The sequence below is a fragment of the Calidris pugnax genome, unplaced genomic scaffold (assembly GCF_001431845.1).
Source record: "Calidris pugnax isolate Ruff unplaced genomic scaffold, ASM143184v1 scaffold335, whole genome shotgun sequence".
Lineage (NCBI taxonomy): Eukaryota > Metazoa > Chordata > Aves > Charadriiformes > Scolopacidae > Calidris > Calidris pugnax.
The window spans coordinates 1,420,871-1,433,766 of record NW_015091148.1 but is presented as its reverse complement, the minus strand read 5'-3'; the positions used below and the strand labels follow the sequence as shown (position 1 = coordinate 1,433,766).

Genomic DNA, 12,896 nt, shown 5'->3' with positions numbered 1-12,896 from the left:
GCCCAAAGGACCCGCCCCGGCTGCGGGAGCGGCCCCGGGCCATGTGCGGCCGCGGCCATCGCTGCCCCCGGGCGCCGCCCGGGCCTGGGGCCGCTTCACCGCCTCCCCTCCTCCCCGGCCGGTGGTGTCCTTCCGCCGGAGCACCGGGACGACCCCCCCCAACGTCCCGAGAAGCGGGGGAGAGGGCTGAGGGGAGGGCAGGCGGCCTGCGGGTGCAGCCCCGGGGGGAAGGGAGGAGAGGGCGGGAGTGTGTGGGGGGGGCTCTCCCCGTGACCTTCCCGAGGGGAAAAAAAACCCCCAATTTCGGCAAAAAATCGGATGAAAAGCCCCAAACCCCCCTCAGGGCCGCGCGCTGGGAGGCTGAATGGGGGTTTTTTGCTTAGTCAAGGTGCGGAGCTGCAGCCCCTGGGGGGGGGAAGGGTCCGTGGTGGTGGCCCCGGCCCTCGGGGGGGGTCTGGGGGTGTCACGGTGTCACCCCCGGGCACAACCGGCCTCATCCCGGGCACAACCGGTGTCTCTTGGGTTCTTTGAGGGGTTACACTCACTGGTCCCCACTGGTGGCAACTGGGAGAGGCACCAGAGCCTTTCTTTCTCCTCGCTCCCTTCAGACGGGGTGTCCCCCAGGTCCCCCCAGGACCAGGCCCTGACCCGGCCTTTGGGCCAAAGGGTCGGTTTTGAGGCCAGACTCCCTGATTTTCTCTGTGTGAAGCCTCAGGATCCCCTTCCTCATCAGCTTGGAGCCTCCTGGGCTGTGAAGTATTTCAGGGCGATGATCCCGAGCTGCTCCTCATCCTGGGTTTGGGCTCTTAAACCAGCCAAGGGGCAAACACCCATTATTATTTTTTTTTCTCCCAAGGTTTTAATTCTTGCTGCTTTGGGAGAGCTGGGCCGAGGAATTGGGGCTTGTGCTGGGGCTAAAAATTGGTGCCCTGGAATGGGATGGGGATGTGCCTCCAGCCTGGGGATGGGCATTGGTTGGGGGGCTCCAGGGAGGCTGTGAGGGCTGTTGGTGGCTCAGTGGGGTGGGGATGTGGGGCTGGGGGCTGTTCCCATTGCAGGACGGGGTGTGGGGGTGTCAGAGCCCCGTCTTGGGTTGGGAGAAGGATGGGGTTGGGATGGAATGAGAAGTGGCAGGAGATACAAGGTCAAGAGAGAGACGGAGACCAAACACCCAGGGCTGGGGGCGACCTCCCAGTTGACAACTGGAGCTGGGGACGACCCCCCAGTTGATGAGTGGGGCTGGGAAGGATCTCCCAGTTGGTCAATGGAGTTGAACCCACCGAATGGATTGTTCTTCCCCATCCCCTCCTCCCCATCGTTAATTTAGACCCTTTTCTGAGCTCTTCCCTGACACCTCTGTAGGTGCGAGAGCTGAGCTCACACACATCTGCATTTCCTCAGAGTCTCAGGTCTTTCAGACTTAATGTAAAGCTTCTCATTTTTAGCTGAAATTATTCTTGAGGCTCCACGAAAAGACAAATTTATTTTTTTTGTTAATTTACGAGCAAGAAATCCAAGGGCGCTTCTTCACCTTTGAATTTTAGTATAATTTCCTCCTCAAAGGTGGCAGCGACGCTTCTGGTTTGTCCCGTGGACTTCTTCAGAATGGTTCTTCTAATAAAACCAGTATAGAAAACGTGAGCCATCCTGGTGGTGGGGAAGTGGTTTCGCGTGGTGCGTTTGTGGGAGTTTTGTCGATTGCGTTAAAATTTGAGGGCATTTCTAAGGGCTCACTCATCTCTTCGAGTTGTCCCACATTTTTATTCCCAAATTCTGCAGTTTGGGCATTGAAGAGTTCTGGATAGTCCCACTAAAAATGATTTTGAAGAGCTGTGCTTGGCCATTGAAAATGGGAATTCCAAGCTCTTGGGCTTTCCTGTGTTTCAGTTGGATGTTTGAAAGTTGAAGTTAGTTTTAAAAACGGCTGGTTTTGGTGCCCTGAAATCTTTATGCCTCTCCATCTCCAGAAATGGATTGCCTATAACTGGATGTGAGAGGTTTTTGGGAAAACCGGGTCTCTGCTCGGTGTGGAAGGGTTTGGAGTGTGGCTCAGATGTTCCCGCTATTTCCTAGAAAGGTTTTTTTTCTTGGGCAAAACGCTCCGTAAGGGCCAGCAAAATGAAAAAGCTTCACCACTGAGACTTTAGCTCTATCTTGTGTGTGTGGGAAGCCTCCAAAACATAAAGCTGTCGAGTGAGGAAGGGATTTAGACACAGAGGTAGCTCTGGCCAAAAGCGAGTGGGACCAGTGTCAGGTTTTTTCTCCACACCCATGTGCTTTGTTCCCAAATCCTGCACTTTGGATGTCATAAAGCTGTCGAGTGAGGAAGGGATTTAGAGACAGAGGTTGCTCTGGCCAAAAGCAAATGGGACCAGTGCTGGATATTTTTTTCCACACCCACGTGCTTTGTTCCCAAATTCTGCACTTTGGATGTTGGAGAGTTCTGGATAGTCCAACCAAAAATTATTTTGAGAAGGAGTGGGGGGATGCTCTTCATGCCTTTGATCGTGGGGAAGCCAGATTGTAATCTCCCAAACCCAAATCTCCCAAACCCCTTTGTAATGCACCGGGGGAAGCGCCTCGTTCCGTGTTTTAACCATTCCTACCCTAAGATTAGAGTTTGGGTGTTTGCCCCAAATCCAGGAAATAAAAGCAGCAGAGAGTTTTACCCTTGGCCACGTTTGATGCCCATCCAGAAAATACCTATATCTTGGCATCCGACCTGGGCGGTTCATTCCAGGGAACGCTCAGAGCAGGCGGGAGCAGGGAAGGTGAAGCTGAGGGGAGGGGAAAAAATAATATCCAACAAAGTCAATGCCTACTTACGGTCGCCTTCCAGCGGTGCTAATTAGCAGCTTAACAGCCCTAATCACAGGATAGAGCCGCCGGCGCCGTGCGATGGCGGCGCTTTGCTGTTGGCCGGGTGGGGAAGGAGCTTTGGGTGGGGTGGGGTGTTTGTTGGGTTTTTTTGGGGGGAAATGGGGTGTTTTTGACGCCCCCCGCTCTCTCCCCAGCCCACCTTCCTGGTGGAACTGTCCAGAGTGCTGGCCAACCCCGGCAACAGCCAAGTAGCCCGGGTGGCCGCCGGCCTGCAGATCAAGAACTCGCTCACCTCCAAGGACCCCGACATCAAGGCCCAGTACCAGCAGAGATGGCTCGCCATCGACGCCAACGCCCGCCGGGAGGTCAAGAACTACGTAAGTTTTTAGTGATTTATCTAAAGGGAGGTTTGAGGGAGGATGGAGTCCCAGACTCTTTTCACTGGTTCCCAGTGACAGAATGAGGGGGAACAGGCAGAAGCTGGAACATGGTAAGGTCCACTCAAATATGAGGAAGAACTTCTTTACTAATTCCAGTGATCCAGAGCACTGGAACAGGCTGCCCAGGGAGGGTGTGGAGTCCCCTTCTCTGGAGACCTTCAAGACCCGCCTGGATGCCATCCTGAGTGATGTGCTCTGGGCAACTTTGCTTTGGCAGGGGAGTTGGACTAGATGATCTCTAGAAGGTCCCTTCCAACTCCAACAATTCCATGATTCTGTGATTCTTCTCTCCTAAGCAGGGTTAGTGATGAGTGTCTTATCCATCGTTTCCCACCTGGGAAGTTTTGCCTTGACTGGCTCCCTTTCATGAGACGAGCAACATCTTCTGCACTTCCTTGAGTGCTTTGTTGCTCGTAGCAGATTTAATTTGAAGTGGGAGGAGGGGAGGTTTAGATTAGATGCTAGAAAGAAATTCTTCATGAGAGGACCCCCCTCACAGACACTCTGTGTCTGAACACAGAACTTTATACAAGGCCTAGCGAATTTTAAGAGTAGAATATGGTCAAAAATGTGCACATTCCAAATAGGAGATTACATTCTTACATTTTCACAAAGAGTAATGTTTTTGTGTTAATGGAATTTATATGTAGCACAATAAGGTTGTGATGATGATACAACGTTTTAGTCTTTTATTTTCATTGATAATAACTAAAGTGGAACTTAGACTATTAACAGGAGCTGTCATGTTATCTACTGAAGCTTTCAAAGCCAATTTATTGCTTTATTCTGTCAGGTACCAATAAAAATACAGTATTTGTGAAGTGGATATATGGAAAATGAAGGTGTATAACTGAAGTGCTGAGACAAATGCACACCCCTTCTTTTTTTTTTTTAAAGAAACAGTTATTGAAGTGTACAAAAAAAATATTCTTCTAATTGCTTGCAATGAAAACTGAAGAAAATTATTTCCTCCTATTGAGATTATCTTGGACTAAACAGTCTGGTATTTGGGGACACACACACACATTTTTAAACCACAATTTATTTAGCTTTCACAATTTTGCTGTTTAATCCAGGCCGGGAGGGATTGTTGGGTGAGTCATTGTTGCGCGTTGCATTGTGTATGGGATTTAAAGGATGTGGTGGTGGGACGTGTGCTCACACAGCTGGGTCTCGCTTCCTGAAAGGGGCAGCCACGGCCAAGTTCATTTCAAACTTTATTTGTCCCGTGGTCACAGCTTCATTTTCTGGTGCAGGGTGGGGTGGGGGGGAAGCAGAACCAGCAAAGTGCTTTATTGGGAAGGGGTGTGTTTGGAATAACATCGAGCCGAGGCTTTGGTGACATTCCAGTGCCTGTCTCTTTGGTGACCGACATCAAACCCTCCCCTGCTGATGTCTCCTGCAGGTTTTGCAGACGCTGGGCACGGAGACGTACCGGCCCAGCTCGGCCTCCCAGTGCGTGGCCGGTATCGCCTGCGCCGAGATCCCCATGAACCAGTGGCCAGAACTCATCCCCCAGTTGGTGGCCAACGTTACAAACCAGCACAGTACGGAGCACATGAAAGAGTCAACGCTGGAGGCCATTGGATACATCTGTCAGGATATTGTGAGTGTATCTTAAGTCCTGTTTTATCATTTGAGGTCCTGAACTCAACGCTGGAGGCCATTGGATACATCTGTCAGGATATTGTGAGTGTATCTTAAGTCCTGTTTTATCTTGAGTATATTATAGAGTACATTTGAGGTGCTGAACTCCAGTTCTGGGCTCCCCAGTTCAAGAAGGATAGGGAACTGCTGGAGAGAGTCCAGTGGAGGCTACAAAGATGATCAGGAAACTGGAGCATCTCTGTGCTGAGGAAAGGCTGAGGGACCTGGGGCCGTTCAGCTGGAGAAGAGCAGATTGAGGGGATCTCATTGATGTTGATCAATATCTAAAGGGCAGGTGGCAGGAGGATGGGGTCAGGCTCTTCTCAGTGGTGCCCGGGGACTGGACAAGGGGAAACGGGCACAAACTGCAACACAGAAAGTTCCATCTCAAGACAAGGAGGAACTTCTTTCCTTTGAGGGTGATGGAGCCCTGGAAGAGGCTGCCCAGGGAGGTGGTGGAGTCTCCTTCTCTGGAGATACTCAAAACCCAATTGGAAATGTTCCTGTGTAACCTGTTCAGGTTGAGGCTGCTCTGGCAGTGGTTTGGACGAGGTTTCTGTGATTTTTTTTTTCCTCCAACTCTGTGATTCTGCTGGCCCAACCTCTCCTTTCCCACCCCTCTGCACTGGGAGGCTGGGATGCTTCCTCCTGGCTGTTTGGTGGTGCTTGTCTGGAGGATGTCTCTGCCACCCGAGCCATGGGCAGCGATCACAGGAGGAAGGTGTGTGAAGGGACTGACCCGCTTTCACGGCGCAAATCCAGGTCACCTTTCATAAGGTGCAGATTTCAGTCAGTCTGTGACCATGGTCACACCACGGCGAGGGGTCACCATTATAAAACAGCAGCCAAACATCCAGTTGTGTCAACCAACAAGTGTTTGATTCCTTCCTGTGTTGGGGAGACCTGATGACTCCCTTTATCTCGAAAACAGCAGCCAAACATCCAGTTGTGTCAACCAACAAGTGTTTGATTCCTTCCTGTGCTGGGGAGACCTGACAACTCCCTTTATCTCGCATCAGGAGTCCCTCCATTCTTAATTTAGGAATTTTTGATGCACGGGCAAAACTGTTTAGCCCTTTGAGGCACCTTCTACAAAAGGCCTCGTGGTTTTATCGGCGTAGTTCACAGCATTGCGATGTGTTGCATCAAGGGTCTGATCTGAATTGTTTGCAAAAACCCTGCGAGCTCTCTGACCAACCACCCAAAAGCAAAATCAACTGCTGCTTTTTTGGTGCCACCGGATGCCCTAGAGAAGGTTCATGCGGCATCTCGCTGGGTGAGCCTCAGTGTAGTGAGGTGGGAAGAGAAATCCTCTGTTTGGTGCTTTCCCTCAGGCTGCAGGGGATTGGTTTCACCCGGGAGGTGGGTTGTTTCATGGCAGGTTGATGAAATAGAGGAAATCTCTCCCCAGCTGCGTGGGGGGAGCACTCCAGGGCGAGCATTGTTCATTCCAAGTCCTGGCAAGGTTTGGGTGCAGGTTCCTGGTTTCCTTGGGTGCTGTGGATCCTCAGCCTCTGGAGTTGTGGATGCCCTGGGTTTGCTCCTTGAGTATTTTGTGACCAAGATCCCTCTTAGAGTCCTGTAGTTTGTCAGCCACGTTGTGGCACTGTTAGTGACTGTAGTTTGGGAATCTACTGTGATTAATATGGTTATTTGGGGATCTTGCGACCTTATATTTACCATGAAGAAAAATTAACCTTTAGTTTACATTCATAGCTTTATTCTTTAACCCTTGAGTACTTGACAGTTCCCTGTCCTTGCTACTGATCCAGGCTGTATATTTTTGCCCAGTATCTGGCAAAGATTGGTGACTTCACCAATAAAACTATCACCCATGACTGCTGGTGTAGACTCTGCTCGGTGGGTAAAGGAACTGGAAAACAGTCAGTGGCTTTTAACTTGGGAATTGAATGAAGTCAAGAGTCTGAAGCTTGAAAATCTGGAGGATTTGTGCTTGGTTCAGTCTTGTCCTTCCTGTCCCAGCAGCTGTAGAGACATAACACTGTACAAATTCCTCGTCCTCCCAGTGAACAAAGGGCCCCTTGGCTGTAACATCTTAAAACTTCTCCTAGTGGATTTTTGGGATTGAACTTTGAGGTTGCTTTAAAGAGGTTGTTCAGTTGGCAGATAACTTTATCGACCCTTCTTTTAGGATCCAGAGCAGCTTCAGGACAAATCCAATGAGATCCTGACAGCCATCATCCAGGGAATGAGAAAGGAAGAGCCCAGCAACAATGTGAAGCTCGCGGCTACGAACGCACTCCTCAACTCTTTGGAATTCACCAAAGCAAACTTTGACAAAGAGGTGAGGGGTGGGGGGGGGAAACGATTCTGGGTCTGAAACACCAGGGCTGAATCCACGGTCTGTGATGAGAAATCATGCACCACGCTGAGTTTTGATGCATAATTCCTTTGGGACTGAGACTTGGATTCATTGCTGTAAATCTGGTGTGTTCTTGTAACGTGGAAACGCTGTGGAAATCTTCAGAGATTCATCAATGGAAGGGAAACATCATTGACTCTTCTTTTTTTTTGGAGGGGGGGAGGAATAAATTTGAACTGACCTTTAGACTTCAGCCTATTAGATGCTCTGCTTCCTAATCAAACTTGACTCTGTAATGCTGCTGTAAGAGCACGAGCTTGGATCAGCACTTTCTTTCAAGTGCTGTGGCAGAAATCCAGATTTAACTTCGCCTCTGAAAATCGTTGGGGGAGGAAGGGCCTGGAAGAGCCTTCAGAAGAGGGGCCTCCGAATGGGAGTCTCTTCAGAACAGCCAAACCTATCGATTTTTTTTCTTTTCCTTCTCGGATTAAATGTATCCTCTTGGTCTCTACCAGGGAGAGGATGGGGAAGATGGAATTAATATTCAGCCTTCAGCTTGGAAGGTCTTTTAATGAGAGCTTTCCCTGGTCAACTGCTCGGGGGGTGTTGGTGGGGACCAACTGGAGTCTTTCAGAATTGGAGGTGGGGGCTGCACAGCCCGTCCAGCCCCTGTTTCTGTTGGGTTTCAGTTCTGTAAATGACCAGGGCAGGAGTCTGTTCCTTCCTGCTGAAATGCAGGAATATCCAGGTGCTGCCCCTCAAGAAATTTATATCCTGGTTTTGAGGGTTTTTGAAACAATTGCTGAAGTAGTTCAGGAAACAGTAGGATTTCTTCTTTTTTTTTCTTCAAGAAGAAAAGCTGGAGCCTTTAGTTCTGCTGTATCTTTCTGTTCTGCGCAGCCTGTTAAAAGCTTCTTAAAATGGAAGCCTGGGATTCCCGTTTGGGGGAAGAAATGATGTAAAATGCTGCAGTGAAGAGTAACCTGTGGCTATTCCTTGCTCTTTAGAAGTCCTCCAGGAGCGATTGTACTTGTCCAGCCTCCCTAGGAAGGCTCACGAAGACCTCAGTGCTTTTGGAATATGGTTCTAATGTTCTTTTATTTCTTCTCCTAGTCTGAAAGGCACTTTATTATGCAAGTAGTCTGTGAAGCAACGCAGTGTCCAGATACAAGGGTGAGTGCAAATGATGTGAGGAGGTGGGGTGGGAAATAAATGGCCTTGATTTGTCACTGCACTTTTCTTGGGAAGCTGGCTGGAACCTCCAGCATCAAAAAACAGCTGAAAAGTCTAATCACAGAATCTGATCTGAAATCACATCAGGAATTATAGGTCTGAATCGCAGAATCATGAGCCAGCAGTGTGCCCAGGTGGCCAAGAGGGCCAACAGCATCCTGGACTGTGTCAGGAACAGTGTGGGGAGGAGGACTTGGGAGGTCACTGTCCCCCTGGACTGGGCACTGGTGAGGCCCCAGCTCAAGGGCTGTGTCCAATTTTGGGCCCCTCACCTCAATAAAGACATTGGGGTACTGGAGTGGGTCCAGAAGGGCAACAAAGCTGGGGAGGGGTCTGGAGAAAAAGTCTTGTGAGAAGCAGCTGAGGGAGCTGGAGGTTTCAGCCTGGAGAAAAGTAGGCTGAGGGGAGACCTTCTGGCTCTCTCCAACTCCCTGAAAGGAGGGTGTAGCCAGGGGGGGTCGGTCTCTTCTCCCAAGGAACAGGTGATGGGACAAGAGGAAAAGGCCTCAAGTTGCACCAGGGGAGGTTCAGATTGGAGAGTAGGAAAAATTTTTACATGGAAAGGGTTATTAAGCCTTGGAATGGGCTGCCCAGGGAAGGGGTTGAGGCCTGGAGGGATTCGAAAGACGGGTTGATGTCGTGCTTAGGACATGGCTTAGTGATGGTTTTTTTAACCAGAGTTAGGTTGATGGTTGGACTAAATGATCTTAAAGGTCCCTTCCAACCCAGACTGATTCTATGACTCTATTAAATGATCGGTCCACGTGTAAGTACTCAGGCAAAGTGAGTTTTATACTTAAAGTAGTAAACTACCAGGGGGATTTAAGTTGCTGAAGTATGACGTGAAACTAAATCAGCAGAAGGTCTGGGTCGTTACTCTGTGGGAGGCTACAACTCTGCTTGGGTTTCAAAGCACAAAGAAAGGTCACATCTTTGATGCTTTTTTTCTACTCCGCCAGGTACGAGTGGCTGCCTTACAGAATTTGGTGAAGATAATGTCCCTTTATTATCAGTATATGGAGACATACATGGGGCCTGCCCTTTTCGCTGTGAGTATGTGGTTTCTCACTTATAGTTGTCTGATTTTTTTTTTTTAATTATTTTTTTTTCCTGGGCTCCTTTGCCTTAATCCAAGAGGAAAAGTTTTCCTAACTTGCCGATTTGTTTTCGCTCTGCGTCCTCTCGTGGCGCTCCGAGCTGATAAACTTCTAAATGAGGAGATTGTCTTCAAGAACAGGGACTCTAATGTGGCCTCTGATTTCAGACAATCTTCAATCTCGTGCCAGTTGCCTGAAAGCCGGGGTGTGTTTTTCAGGAGAAATAACTTCCCCTTCTCTTCCCTTCCTTTCTGTCCCGTTTCTAAAGATAACTATTGAAGCAATGAAAAGTGACATAGACGAGGTGGCTCTGCAGGGCATAGAGTTCTGGTCAAACGTCTGTGATGAGGAGATGGACCTGGCCATTGAGGCCTCTGAGGTGAGCTGGCAAATGGCCGTGGAGAAGCAGCAAGTGCTTGTTGAGCCTGTTTGGGAAGGCTGAAATTGGGTTTTTGTGCTGTGTCTGGAAGTCCTCCTCTCCTCCCGAGTGGAAGAAGGGAGGAGAACCCATCCCAGCCCTGTGTGTGGTGGTTGTGAGATGTCATGCACCACTTGGATGCGACGTGATGTGTGTCTGTGACGTGTTGTGTGCGTGGTGTTGTGGTCCCCAGCGTGGCTGTTGGGTGCCCCCAGGCTCCAGGAGCTCTTGTCCAGGGCTCAGCCACCCTTCATTTCTTCTCCCATTCAAGACACCCATGAGCCTTGTAGCCACTGGTGCACAAGGGCCACCATTTGGAATTCCCTTGGGTAGAAAACAGCTCTTTGGGTTATTTTCTGGGCTCTGTAGCCTAATGTAAAGGTCTTGGCGTACCTCAGCTATAACCCCCTTGGCTTACTAGATCAAATTAGGGTGAACTGCCTTTTTAAGCGAGCAAAATGGTTTTAATGCCAACCAGGCAGGGAATTGAAACTGCTGGAGATAAAGATTCTCTGACAGGTTTGATGAGAACACGCTGTGACATACGAGTGCTGGTTTTCTGCAAACGCTCAGTGACAGCTACCTGATTTCTCTTCAGCATTCCCAAACCAGCTCCAGCTCCTCCTGCTTAAGGTTAACCTAAATGTGCATTAAGCGCAGCGCGAGGCACGGCTTGATACCAGAAAATTCTCAGTGTCATAAAGATCTTGGAGCTATTGCTTCATTAAGACGGCAGCTTGAATTATTGAGAAATACATGCCACGTGGACGGGAGAGTATTTCTTGAATTTATTGCTGTCCTGGAGGTCCAGCAGACTCTGTTTCTCTAAGAAAATTCACGTTGGAGGCGTTGAGGGGCTTAGTCCTACCCCAGCGTGCAAAATAATTGATCACGTTCTATAGAATACATTATTTATGAGTATAAGTATAAAATTATGGGATGAAATAAAAGTAATCGTTATCCCCTACAATGGCTGGGGCTGGAGATGAATTTGGGGTATTGTTCTGCGTGCAGATGCTGTTTGCATAAATTAGCTGCAGAGATCAATAATAGCTTAAACTTTGAAGGCTCTAGATGAATCATATCCATCTTTAAAAGCAGCTAAATATATATTTATGTTAAATGCCCCAAAAAGCAAGGATAAAGGGACAGGCAGCAGCACATAGGTTTAGTTGATGTGCTGAGGACCTTTTGCTGCTTCTGCTTGGGGTCATTTGTTAATTATAGGTAACTGCAAAGGGAAAATATTTATTTATGTTTGTACTGGGTGAGGGGGGGCTCTGTACGTGCTTGGAATGGCAAATTGGACTCACTTATGGAATATTTAATCGGGATCATTGCAGGGTGTCCTTGAGGTTCCTGTGCATTGTGGGGGCTTAAAGTTTGTGTTGGGACGGAGAAGAAAGCGCAGAAAAGGGGATTTGTATCTACTGGCGTTTGTAATTCACACCTCATGCCTATAAAGCCACCGAGAATCATTTTGTAACCTTTTTTTTTTTCTAGGCAGCAGAGCAAGGAAGGCCCCCGGAGCACACTAGCAAATTTTATGCCAAGGGAGCACTACAGTATTTGGTCCCGATTCTAACACAAACGTTAACAAAACAGGTGAGTTCCAAAATCCCTGCCCCACGTCTGCGTCCAAGCACTGGGATGGTGATGCTGCTGCTCCACGGAGGAGCAGATTGTCCCTTCCAGAGGTGACTTTTTGATGTGCTGGGTCCTGAGGGTGTGGGTTTCAGTGGTTTTTGTGCCCCCGGGGTGTCAGTCCTCGGTCTGTGATGAGCCCTCATGCACCACTCTGAGCAGATGATGCATGGCTTTTAGGGCTGAGACTGCGGACGCTGCCACTTCTTGATGCTGAATTCTGTTATAGTTTTGGAAGAGATTTGGTGGTTATCTGTATTCCTCACAAAATGTCTGTGAAATTAAAACCGATATTCCCTCTCTGCATCATTAGAGATCCCGTTTCTGGAATTCTTGAGCTTTACTTCTTGAACTGTGAAGTCGGGGTTTATTTAGTCCTTGTTAAGCGCTTCACAGGGACTTGTTTGGGCTGTGTCTCATAGTCTAATCAAAATTAATGGAATCACTTGCTACAGCGGGTCTAATTATAAAATAAACCTGTTAATTAAGCCGTACAGGACAAAGTTCATTTGCCTTACTGCGATGAGCTGGGAAAACGCTCGGTGCTTTTAGTGAGTCCAGGGAACTGCTTCCCAGTTTGTTCCATCACCGTCCTCCTGGATGTGGAGGGTTAAATTGCGGGAGGTTCTAAAGTGCTTGTTAAAATGGGAAAGATGGAAAGATAAAACGGAGCAGGGAATGGCAGGTACAGGGCTTCAAAGGGCTGTGGTGAGTGGCTGAGCTGACAGTTGGGGGGACGAAGGTATTTAACTGGTACAGGGAGGGTGATGGTGTGGATCAAAGGAACAAAATCTGAGCCTGGATGAGAGAGAAGCTGTTTGGAAGATGCATGAGGCTGCTGCAGGCACGTCAGTAAGGAGACAACAGCAGCCTTACACTGGGATGGAAAGGTGGAGATGGCACGAGTAACTCAGGTTGCTTCTCTGCCAGAGTTGTAGATTCCAGCACTGAGCTGATGTGGACATCATGAGGTCCAACCAGGCCAAGTGCAGGGTCCTGGGCAACCCTTGGTATCAGCACAGGCTGGGGATGAAGGGATGGAGAGCAGCCCTGCTGAGAAGGACTTCAGGGGTGCTGGGTGGTGAAAAGCTGGTCATGAAGCCACCCACATCCTGGGCTGCATCCCCAGTAGGGTGAGGGGGGGATTCTGCCCCTCTGGTCTGGGGAGACCCCCTCTCCCAGTGCTGCCTCCAGCTCTGGGGCCACCAGCATCAGAAGGACATGGAGCTGTTGGATGGGGCCAGAGGAGGCCCCGGAGATGCTGGGAGGGCTGG

General features: G+C 49.2%; 1 protein-coding gene across 1 annotated transcript; it reads left to right on the top strand.

Moving 5' to 3' along the window:
* The first annotated feature begins 2,898 nt into the window (after positions 1-2,898).
* Positions 2,899-11,685, top strand: LOC106897934 (importin subunit beta-1-like). The gene is made up of 8 exons (XM_014958933.1): positions 2,899-2,904; positions 3,015-3,197; positions 4,666-4,866; positions 7,060-7,212; positions 8,344-8,403; positions 9,423-9,512; positions 9,829-9,939; positions 11,482-11,685. The coding sequence occupies exons 1-8, from the start codon at positions 2,899-2,901 to the stop codon at positions 11,677-11,679; spliced, it is 1,002 nt and encodes a 333-aa protein (XP_014814419.1). The 3' UTR covers positions 11,680-11,685.
* The last annotated feature ends 1,211 nt before the right edge of the window (positions 11,686-12,896 follow it).

Excerpts from the sequence above, each read along its gene's own strand:
- LOC106897934 (XM_014958933.1), top strand. Across the intron at positions 3,198-4,665 it reads GCCGGGAGGTCAAGAACTAC|GTTTTGCAGACGCTGGGCAC; the intron begins GTAAGTTTTTAG and ends TGTCTCCTGCAG. Across the intron at positions 9,940-11,481 it reads TGGCCATTGAGGCCTCTGAG|GCAGCAGAGCAAGGAAGGCC; the intron begins GTGAGCTGGCAA and ends TTTTTTTTCTAG.